Here is a 10,780-nt window from a genome sequence, read left to right on the forward strand (position 1 = left end):
GCAGAGATAGATAGATAGATAGATAGATAGATAGATAGATAGATAGATAGATAGATAGATAGATAGATAGATAGATAGATGTATCATTAAAAATCATACCATTTGGGGATTAAAACATTGACAAAGACAACAGTTAACACAGCCTGTGTCATGTTATTACACAACAATGCCCATTGGCAGAAATGGGTCAAATATCATTCTCAGCACTCTATTAAATTTGTGTTTGATAGCATTTATTGCTTTCTGGTGCAGATCTGTTTCTGGGATAGAGTGTGGGTTCCTGGCACAACATCACCTAAGGTGCATGGAGAAAGGAAAGCAAACTTTAAAACTCTAGCACCACTTACAGTATTAAGAACAACTTACACGTTTTGGCATCAGAAAAATCAAACAAGTTGAGTATGGGAAAATGTGGAAAGCTGAGTAGGATTTTTTGAGCCAGATCTCCTTTAAAAACCCATGAATGCTGGTATGTATTTTTCTTAACCCCTTAGAGGACTGTCTAAGGGGAAACAATATCTGTATCTCAGTTTTAGCAATTAAACATTGTGTGTGTTTCAGTCATCTTTATTATTATCACACTACTTTGATATACCTGTCTGGTGAGTTCGGTTAAAAGAAAAAAAACATCTGACAAAAGACAAGGTATGTAGACAGTGCTGCAACAGATGCTTGTTGCCTCATGCTGTCAAGGTAAGTCATCTACTATATGCAACTTCAGGAGACAGAAATACTTGAATTATGAATTACCTTTTCTATAAAAATGACCATAGTGTTTTTCATACTAGCTACATAGAGTAGAGTTAAAAGTTTGTTACTGAAAATGTGTATTATTTATGGATTTGTGAGATTTCAAATGATTGTTTTAATCCTACTTTTTGACACTGATGTTTAAAGTTATAGTAATGGTACAGTGATGGATTGTATTAGTATTTGTTCAAATAATACAAAGAATCAGAAACAGTGCAGTAAAAGCTTTGTATTTTTATTTTCATTACAAAAACATATGTGATTAATATGTATAGAATAACAGCTCACAGAAATGAATATTATATGGTAGCAGCTAAAGATTTTAGAAAACATGAACTGCAGATATCTGTAAAGTGTGCTATTAGCAAACACTGTGATTGCAGTGGGTCTGTCAAATCTATTGTCTTTCAAATGAACATCTCACTGAATTTCACTTTAATCTGATGGCCAACTGTCATTGCAGTTGTCACAAAGGACAGGAAGTGATGTTTCGCTGGGTCTTGTTTGCTTTGTTCTTTGGTATCTGTGCCAGTGCCGGAGAACAGAAAAGAAAGAAAGCGAAGCCTCAGTCGCTGTCAAGAGGTGGGTCATCCTCCTTTTTTCAAGCATGTACAGCTGCCAAGCCATCTCAAGAATCATTAGCAAACTGAATTCATAGCTGTGAACTTGAGTTTGTGTCAGTCAATATACAAATAAAGGCCTGAATTAGAATTTTGCTTGTCATTGAAGTGATTCAATTAATATAATGGAAACATAGAGCAGTGTGCCATATTCATTGTTGTTGTCTTCATCGCTGTTTTGTCCTGCAGGATGGGGTGATAGTATTAGTTGGGTCCAAAATTATGAAGAGGGGCTGTCTATGATGGTCAAGAGGTAAGACTCTACACCTTGATAACAGCCTTGAATCTTTGTTGATTCTGTTTGGATATGAGTTTTGGCTGTGAGAACAGAATGTAAATGGGAAAGTGCAATCTGTGCCCTGCATCCTCAAGGTCGGGGCCTAATAGATGGTATGCATATGAATTACTATCACCTGACTACACAGAAAGCAGAGACTTGTCACTTACAGTATAGCTTTTCAAAATACTGCTAATTCTTCTTATACTGTATGTTAATATTGTTTTACACATTTGTGAATACCATACCACTATTTATATGCAGTCTGTGAGCTGGATATATTTTCATCCTAATGTGTAAAGGATGATGAGGTGACTTACTTGTTCAAGTCGGGGTTAAAATACTGTATAATGCAGAAGTACATCTGTTCTATTACTAATCATCATTACTGTCACATAAAAGCAAAAAAACGGCATTTCGTTTGTCATTATACTTTTAAGTCTGGCATGTGGACTTGATTTCTCAGAGATTATGTTGTGCAAGACTGCATTCACACCCATCATTGTGCTTATTGTGTTGAGGAATGTGTTGAGTTGTTTCTCTGTGGTTTTGCTCTCACAGTCAGAAGCCTCTGATGGTCATCCATCATAAAGACGACTGCCCGTACAGTCAAGGTACTGCAATAACTCTGGTTTATTACAGCTCAAAAATATTGAATGTAAAAATGTAGGCTTGCACATCCCGAACTGTCCTTCTAACCCAGACTTGGGCTTGGTTTCATGGGAAACACAATGGGTGTGTTCCATAATACCTATTAATCACACAGCTGGTTTCCTGGAAGTAAGCTCAATGGAAGTATCCACTGGCGTTTCTAAACACATAACAATAAAGACCACCTACAGGGCAAAATCTGGCCTCTTACTTTTGACTGTTGTCAGGTTTGAGGAAAAAAACAGAATATTTTACAGCCTGCCTTTGAATGGCTGAACATACCAGTACTTCATTTGATTGTGAAAACCAACCATCATTATTCAGTTTGATTCACGACTCAATTATACTATTTGAGGACAATTTAAATAAATTGGGAGTCATACATTTATAGCTTATTACACTGTGTAATCTCTGGCAAGGAAACTGGGTATGGATAATCTGTAGGTCCCACCTGCAAAACTTGTTCCTAACTCACCTGACACCCTCTGTGTCAGTCAAAACGTATGTAAGTGCATGGGCCAGAAGTGTATGAACACAATCTGTGATAACTGAAAATATTACTATAAAGATAACTTTATAGCCAGTTCTTTTTCCTAAATCTCAAATCTAAGATAAATAGAATTATTTCAACAGCTTTGAAGAAGGCATTTGCTGCTGAGAAGTCCATCCAGAAAATGGCCAAAGAGGATTTCATCATGCTCAACTTGGTGGTGAGTCCATTGGGCATATGTGTAGAAACCTTTTTTTTTTAGTGTAAAACAGTGTGCACAAAAATGCTGACAAAGTGAGGGACTGATATAAAGGGGTAGTGGGATGATACAGGATAGCTGGACTGGATATGGAGTTCCTGTAGTACAAGAAGAAGATGTTTCGACCAGCATCTTGGTACCTTCTTTTGGTTTGAGCATAGAAAAAACATACAAGTCTGTATGCATTATTTTTTGCACTATGTAAATTAGTCAAATGTCTTGAGGTGAATCATGGACACTGTAACAATATTAGGCATAATTAAAGGTTAAAATGATGTGCAAAGAAGAATAGCATCTGCTACATACTTTATACATACTTTCTGTACTAGTAATTGACTAACTTCTGCTGTTTATATTGTATTGTTTTTTCCAGGAGGAGACTGGGGACAAGAATCTGGCCCTTGATGGCTACTACATTCCGAGAATCCTCTTTGTTGGTAAATACATACACCATTTATCATAATAAAATTCATTTCATCAATTTTCAGTCTAATAGGACAGTCAATTGAAAATATTTATGTCCCTTATGGTCCTTTGAGATTCGATCAGACTTGGTCAAATAGCAAAACTTACTTACCATCCTCTGACTTCCTTAACTCTCTGGCATCACGCTCACATCTTATGAGCTCAACACAACTCAAACCCAAATAAAAGTATATTTGAATATACTCTTTGGCCCAGGACTGATTTTTGCATCCATTTGGGACACTCAAAAATCTCACAGTAGTTTTTTATGTATTTTTAGCAGAATGAGCATAACAGATAGATATGGCGCTGATGAGAAGGAAAGGAATGAAGGCTAACAGACTCAGTAGTTCTGCATTCTTAATGGTGCGGGAAGTGTTGGGGAAACTAGGACTGGAGATTCTCTTTTTCACTCAGTCCTAAATAACCACAACATTTGGCTGAAAGTTTTCACCACATGATTTCTCACTGAAACTGACACCTGTCATCTGCTTGTGTCTCTTTCTTTCACATGCCCTCACTTTCTCTCTTCTATTTTTACTTTCACTGTTTGCTCGCCATCCTTGAGTGTTACAGAAACAAAATGAACACCAGCAACAGCACAACAGTTATTACAATAAGATTATGTTTATCTCTCTCCTCGATCTCTGTGTGTGACATGCCTTTCTGCAGATCCATCTATGACTGTGCGCAGAGACATTGCAGGAAAATTCAGCAACCACCACTACACCTACGAGCCTGGTGACATGGCACATTGTGAGTGACCGTCCACTCTTTCTAATGATAGTTGGGGGGGCGCACACCTCACCTGTCAGCAGACAGACTAAGCCCGTACTGTTTTTAACCCTCATCTTCCTCCCTCAATATTTTGACAGAGATGACAAACTTTTTTTGTGAGATGGGCCTGACAGAGAGAACGAGGGGCTTCACATGCATATTAGCGAAGGACTGCAGGTTTTAGGTTTCAGCAGAAGGGCAGTTAAGGAGGTGGGAGAAGTTTTGCAACTGCGGTGCTCTAACTACTTTTAGAAGTACTGTTTCAATACACCCCTGTGTCCAATCTGTAGAATGAAGTTTTAGTTATGTAAACAGAAGGCAGGGTGCTTATAAGGTAATGATAATCATTAATTAACAAAATAGTGACACAATCACTTTTCAGTTTTACATGATGCATTAAACATGATTTTGCCAAGAAAAAAGAAGCAAACAACACTGCCCTGGCAACACAGATTGGCACTTAAAAAACAACAACATTTTAAAGTGCCAATCTGTAAAATTTTTGACAACATAAATGTGAAGTGCTTTCACATATGTTTGACTTATGGAGGAAAAATCTGCATTGTGTGTGCTTGTCCACTGATTATAATTGAAAATACTGCCGTTTTTATTCCTGTGTTTACAATCAGTAATGGTGTAAACAAAACTTTAACTTAGCATAAAACACAAATAGCTTAGCCTTACTTGTTGTTTAGTATGTATTAAAAGATCCGTCAATCAATGTGAGGGTAATTTCAGGTTCTAATCTTGTGTTTGATTTTTGGTGCTGAGGCTACACTATTGTTCACATTTGGATAACACATTGTGCCTTTGATATACATAAAAACATACACATACACAAATCATTGTTGAAAGCCTACAGTTGTGCTTCCCTTAACATTATTACACATACATAATTTTTAGCACCAGTTAATCAGCAAACTTAAATGGAAGTTTTGGTCAAAACAGAAAAAGGATTAATGCACCAGGGTATTACGATCTTGGAAGGAGACTAGCTAACTACTACTTTGAACCTGAAGGTTACCCAGGCTAACTTGCTATAGACTTCATAATAGAAAGCTCCTCTGAGACAAAATGATGTAGAGACTGTTGACACAGAAAAGGGAGTAACTTTGAAGTAACTCAATCATTGTTGGTCAAATGTGGCATCGAAGGTGATATTTTCACAATGTTCATTCTTAATTAACAAGACTAATTCTACAGCCGTGCTATCAGATCTATGACACTGTACATTGCTTTGAGCTAAATGCTAACGTTAGCATGCTACCATGCTCACAGTGTCGATGCTGATGTTTAGCAGGTAATGTTTACCTTCTTCACCTTCTTAGTTTAGAGTGTTAGCATGCTAACATTAGCTAATGTACTAACACCAAGTACAACAAACACTTTCATTATTTTTGCAGGTATTTGGTCACAAACCAAAGTATTGGAGAAATTGAACATTTGACCTGATGATGGTGCTGGATGAAATGTCATTGAGATTCATCCTCTGGGGACCATGAATATCTGAACCAAATTTTGTTCCAATCCATCTGGTAGATGATGAGATATTTCACAGGATAAGTTAAAACTTTGACCTGCTGGTGGTGCTAGAGGAAAATTCAGGGGATCACCAAAGTTATTGAGCTTCATCCTCCAGGGACCTTGAATGTCTGAACCAAATTTCATGACAATCCTTTCAATAGTTGATGAGATATTTCAGTCTGAACCAAAGTGGTGGACCCACAGATCGACATTGCCATGGTTATAGAGCCACCTGATAATGCATGGTGTTCACTGTTCAGCACACATGCCTCCCAACTTGTCATAGGTTCAAAACCTGGTTGTGCCAGATATTATTTATGTCTTGCCTGTGTGGAGTATTATTATTTAGAGACAAGATACCACTAACTTATTTTAAATAATTGAATTCCCTAGTATTGAGTATTAATTGGCTTGTTATTGAATTAACTACACTAAACAAAAATTCCTTGAAATTTGCCCTTTTTTATCTTATTTGAAGACTTCTGGTAGCTGGACATCCTGGCTTATTTTAAGAAATCTTATCAAGTGAAAATCACTTACTGCACTGGCAGCCAAAGATGCTTGTTTCAGAAGAATGCTCATATCTATAATATTTTCACTTAAATTTGATAGAGCATTTTTGCAGAGCCTTTTGTCAGCAAGGAAAAAGATTTATGGTCTTTATTCTTATTTGTCTTCTCTTTTTCAACAGTGATCAAAAACATGAAGAAAGCCAAAATCCTGTTGCACAATGAACTCTAACATGGCTCAAGTTGACATCTGACTTCTCTCCATCCTCCAGTCATGCTGGGTAACCTGCTCAGGGGTCAGCACTGAAATGTTTACATGCTGTTCAGAGCTAAATAAAACCAAAATGAAGAAATAGAAGGTAAAGCTTCCAATTTTTTCACACCATAGTAATTGTGTTATTATGCAGCTAATCAGCTATAACACATTAACATACTATTATGACAGTATTGTGCCAAGAGCTTTTAAAGGAATAGTTTGTCATTTTGGGAAATACGCTTATTAAGTGAACTATTCAGACAGTTGTCAAGGAATTAAACTCTTTTTCCCTCCTTTCCTCCTTTCTGCAGTCAATTTCCCTTTTTTTGTTTACTTTTAATTAAAGAGTAGACCTTTTGAAAACACAAAGAACACAATGTGAGCGTTAAGTCAGAGCATCTGGGTATAGGTTTTCAAAAGAACTCTATGGACTTCACTAAAAACTGCTGTGTTGAAGTGAAGTGTTTTTTCCATGTGATAACAGCAGGGAAATATTGTATACGATCTCAGTGGATATTAACCAGAAAATTGGATGAATGAATTTTAACCACCAGGTGGCAGTATAATACAGATGTTAAAGGTCCTATGACTTTCTAGTGAAATCATATTTGTACTAATTATTATGCATGGTAATTAAGATATCCTTTAGGTTTGATTATATGACTTCTATAAAGTTGATCATACATAGAGCTTAAGCACAGGTTTAGTATATGTAATTACATACATCACACATACAGTCCACACTGTAATCTGACTTGCATTGTATAGACAGTTTATCATCCTTTTAGTGTATATTCTACTGTGTGTTTATCAAATATCTGTTATCCTCTTGAAGCTTGTCAGTCATTATGTTGATGCACATGTAGTCATTACTTGATCTATAGTTCCTGGACAATTCTCCAAAGACGTGCATTTGGTCTCAGGCTGCATCTCTGTTCGTCTTGTTAAATGGTCCTCCCTGACAACTGCAAAAATACCATTTCTAAACAACTCAGGCCTCGACAGAATGGGACCGCGCTGCATTGCCACAAATAGCCCAGATGCAGTTTTCGGCTGTCATAGCTAGGATTAATGAGCTGTTTTTAATTGTTATGGCTCCACTGTGGTGAGCATTCACCTTTTGAAAGAAAAGTAAGCTGACTGGTACAGACAAAAATCAGCAGGAGCGAATGTTCTGCAAACTTGCAATAACGTCAACATACACTCAAAACCTTTTTAGAACTAATAAGATGCATCCTGAAAAACCCATTTATTTTCTCTGAATTCAGAGAAAAGCAGAAACATTTTAAATGGGTCAGTAAGTTTCATTCCTCAATACTATTTTTTCCGTAACATCTACTGAAGGAACTGATCACTGAGAAATGATTAAATTATTTACACTTCCGTTGCATTTTTTTCTTTTTCACAGTCAGCGCAGACAACTGAAGAAATTGTGTGGCTGCTTTTCTCTCATGTTTTTTAGATTCCTGTCTTTCAGATGGACCCAAGATGATTTGTCTAAAACTTTGGAGATTTTCCAACTATCTCCCCCCACTACTTTTCTCAAGAAATAGGTTTCATAGGCTTGCACTCCTGGGTTCATAACAAATGTGTTTTCTACTCAGACTTTCCTATATCCTGGGCCTGACAATTCCCTGTCTGGCTCATTGCAGTGCTGTTTCGGTGAAAGAAATTCTACTTCCAAAACTCTTTCCAACATTTCATGCCTCCAAAAAATGCTTTAAGAATATGAAGTATGTCTACCATTAATAGAAAAATACAAATTATTGGATGTAAGTGTAAATAAAACTGAAAAAAAACGCATTTTCAGATAATTACCAAGACAGCCTCCCTAAATAAGAAATGTTGGGCATGCTACATGTTTGACTATACAGCATACATGCACACGCAAACTGTACATGTGTGAAAGCAAATGTACATCCACGCATTTGTGTGTTTCATATAGGCAAAACACATCTCTACCATGCCTAAACTTTCTCTAGTTCACCTCTCAAACACAAGGTTGTTATTCAACACCTACTCATTTTTCTATGAAATTCTTTGCCAGAGCTCCAGTTTCCTGTTTTTAGTCTTAACCTTGAACAAATGACTCAGGGAGACTCTGTGTGGGATGTCAGCGCCAGAGAGCCTTTCTTTAGAGACACACACAGTCTGAAGGACAGTGTGACAGAAAGATATACTGTCTCACAAGGTCTGACTTTATTTGCAAGTTGAGGCTGTGATGATGATCACAGCAAGAAGGAGGTGATGCTAACTGGTCGTTTAAAGCAGAATCCACACAATTCCATCTTGATCTGCAACAAATAATTATGTGGATGTTTTAATTTTGTCTTATTTTACTAAAATGAAAATATAAATCCATAAAGTTTTGTGAATAAATTAAAGGAATGATTTAACATTTTAGGAAAAAATATTTGCTTTCTTGCTGAGAGTTGGATGAGAAGGTCAATACCACTCTCGTGTCTGTCCGCTAAATATGAAGCTACAGCCAGGAGAAGGTTAGCTTAGCTTAGCATAAAGACTAGAAACAGGGGGAAACAGCTAGCCTGGCTCTGTCCAAAGGCAACAAAATCTGCCTACCAGCACCTCTAAAGCTCACAAATTAACACCTTATATCTCGCTTAATCCTACAAACACTTAAGTGTGGAAATGACCCATTGTAGTTTACGGGGGGTTGTGTGCTGGACTATGTCTTGGCCGGAAGCAGTAACTTCCTGGAGTCTTGTCGTAAGCTTATTAAGCTTATAAGCTTATTTGCCAAAATGTCAAAAATTCGTTTAAAGAAGAAGCATTTACCTTTACAACGGGACACAGTCTTTTTTCGGTTTATGTTCAACACAGTGTTATTTAATTCAGAAACTTAGTTTAGCTTGATTGTTGGTGCAACCGCAAACAGCGCAACTTCTCCTTGAACACAGTAACATTTTAGCTAATGCTAAGCTAATTTAGTTTGTAAGAGCTATCCGAGGTCACTTCTTCAGGTATACGGAAGATCCCTTGGTAGTAGCGGGCAGAGGTATGTTATTATCCCGTTGAAGGTGTGACAGTTTGGGTTATCATGTATTTCCCAAAAAGCTCAAAGAAAAGGCATGACACCTGTAGCATACCGCTAACTCGCACAGATGCCAGGGATAACCGGAAGTTGTGCCCATAATTCACGCAAGGTGTCATGGGGCTAGGATTAGCGTGGATAGCTCTAACTTGCAAAAGTTGTCCTATGACTACTTTACTAAAAGAAGTCACACCATACTGGACATTATAAAAACAGAGCAGAAACCCTTGAATTTACAAAAATACTGTTACTGAACATGCTGCCACACACACACACACACACACACACACACTCAGGTCCAATGTTATTCAGTTTGACTTTGGCGGTGGGGCCGCCTGTGACAAGGGCAGTGGGCTATTAGTCCTCGTTTGCACACTGTTTGGACAATTTAGCTATTCAAATAGAGCCCGCTTACTGGAAAACAGCTCCTTAATGAAGAGATGGCTGGGTAATATGCCATAAATCTATTCTTTTACTCTTCCCACACACTCATAAATACACACTGCTTGTACGCATATAGAACTGCTAAATATACCTACGCATATGCACTCTTAAACACAAACTTAAACCCATAGTTTTACTCACACACACACTTCTCACACACACATACAAGGGCAGACTGATATTATAATGTGTTCTGGAGGAAACTGGGAGCAATTTTCGCCACGTAAATCAAAAAGGTCAAAATGCAAATGTCAGCTTTTCCTCCTCCTTCCTTTTTTAATTATTCTGTCAGGTTCAAAGAGTCTTCATCAGAAAGGAGCTGCTCTGACAAAGGAAGGCCTGAGCTCACAGATAAGCTCAATCTGCGTCTCCTCTTGACACTTTCTTCTCTATACTTAGCCTATCTACACTCCTCTCACGCTCACAGCGACACTTAGCATTACCTCAAAGTAAATTACAATGTATCAGTATGAACACGGTGCCAAAGAGACGGTTAAGCAATTACCAGCTGACTGCGGATGTTGAGTCAATTAATTTACACTGTGGGGTGTCATCTTGTTAGCTGGTTTTGAAAACTCAGTTGATACAAGATTAAAATCCAGTATTGTTGGTTCAGATCATGTAGAATGGAGCCAGTAACAACTTATAGATCCGCTCTCAATTATTCTGCACAGACAACTACAAAAAGATCTTCTGTGCTGTTCTA

The 10,780-nt window shown here is 37.5% G+C and overlaps 1 protein-coding gene across 2 annotated transcripts; it reads left to right on the forward strand.

Moving 5' to 3' along the window:
* The first annotated feature begins 108 nt into the window (after nucleotides 1-108).
* Nucleotides 109-6,680, forward strand: agr1 (anterior gradient 1). Of its 2 annotated transcripts, none has more exons than XM_044216073.1 (8): nucleotides 109-469; nucleotides 1,214-1,332; nucleotides 1,560-1,623; nucleotides 2,209-2,261; nucleotides 2,932-3,008; nucleotides 3,421-3,484; nucleotides 4,185-4,268; nucleotides 6,505-6,680. In XM_044216073.1, exons 2-8 carry the CDS (start codon nucleotides 1,236-1,238, stop codon nucleotides 6,552-6,554), a joined length of 489 nt encoding a protein of 162 aa, XP_044072008.1. In that variant the 5' UTR covers nucleotides 109-469; nucleotides 1,214-1,235; the 3' UTR covers nucleotides 6,555-6,680. The 2 variants fall into 2 exon arrangements, with proteins under 2 accessions (XP_044072008.1, XP_044072007.1); XM_044216072.1 differs by lacking the exon at nucleotides 109-469 and adding an exon at nucleotides 576-693.
* The last annotated feature ends 4,100 nt before the right edge of the window (nucleotides 6,681-10,780 follow it).

Source organism: Siniperca chuatsi, linkage group LG12 (genome assembly GCF_020085105.1).
Source record: "Siniperca chuatsi isolate FFG_IHB_CAS linkage group LG12, ASM2008510v1, whole genome shotgun sequence".
Classification (NCBI taxonomy): domain Eukaryota; kingdom Metazoa; phylum Chordata; class Actinopteri; order Centrarchiformes; family Sinipercidae; genus Siniperca; species Siniperca chuatsi.

Coding starts and splice junctions, on each gene's coding strand:
- agr1 (XM_044216072.1), top strand. Junction 1,333..1,559: donor GCCTCAGTCGCTGTCAAGAG/GTGGGTCATCCT, acceptor TTTGTCCTGCAG/GATGGGGTGATAGTATTAGT. Junction 1,624..2,208: donor CTGTCTATGATGGTCAAGAG/GTAAGACTCTAC, acceptor TTGCTCTCACAG/TCAGAAGCCTCTGATGGTCA.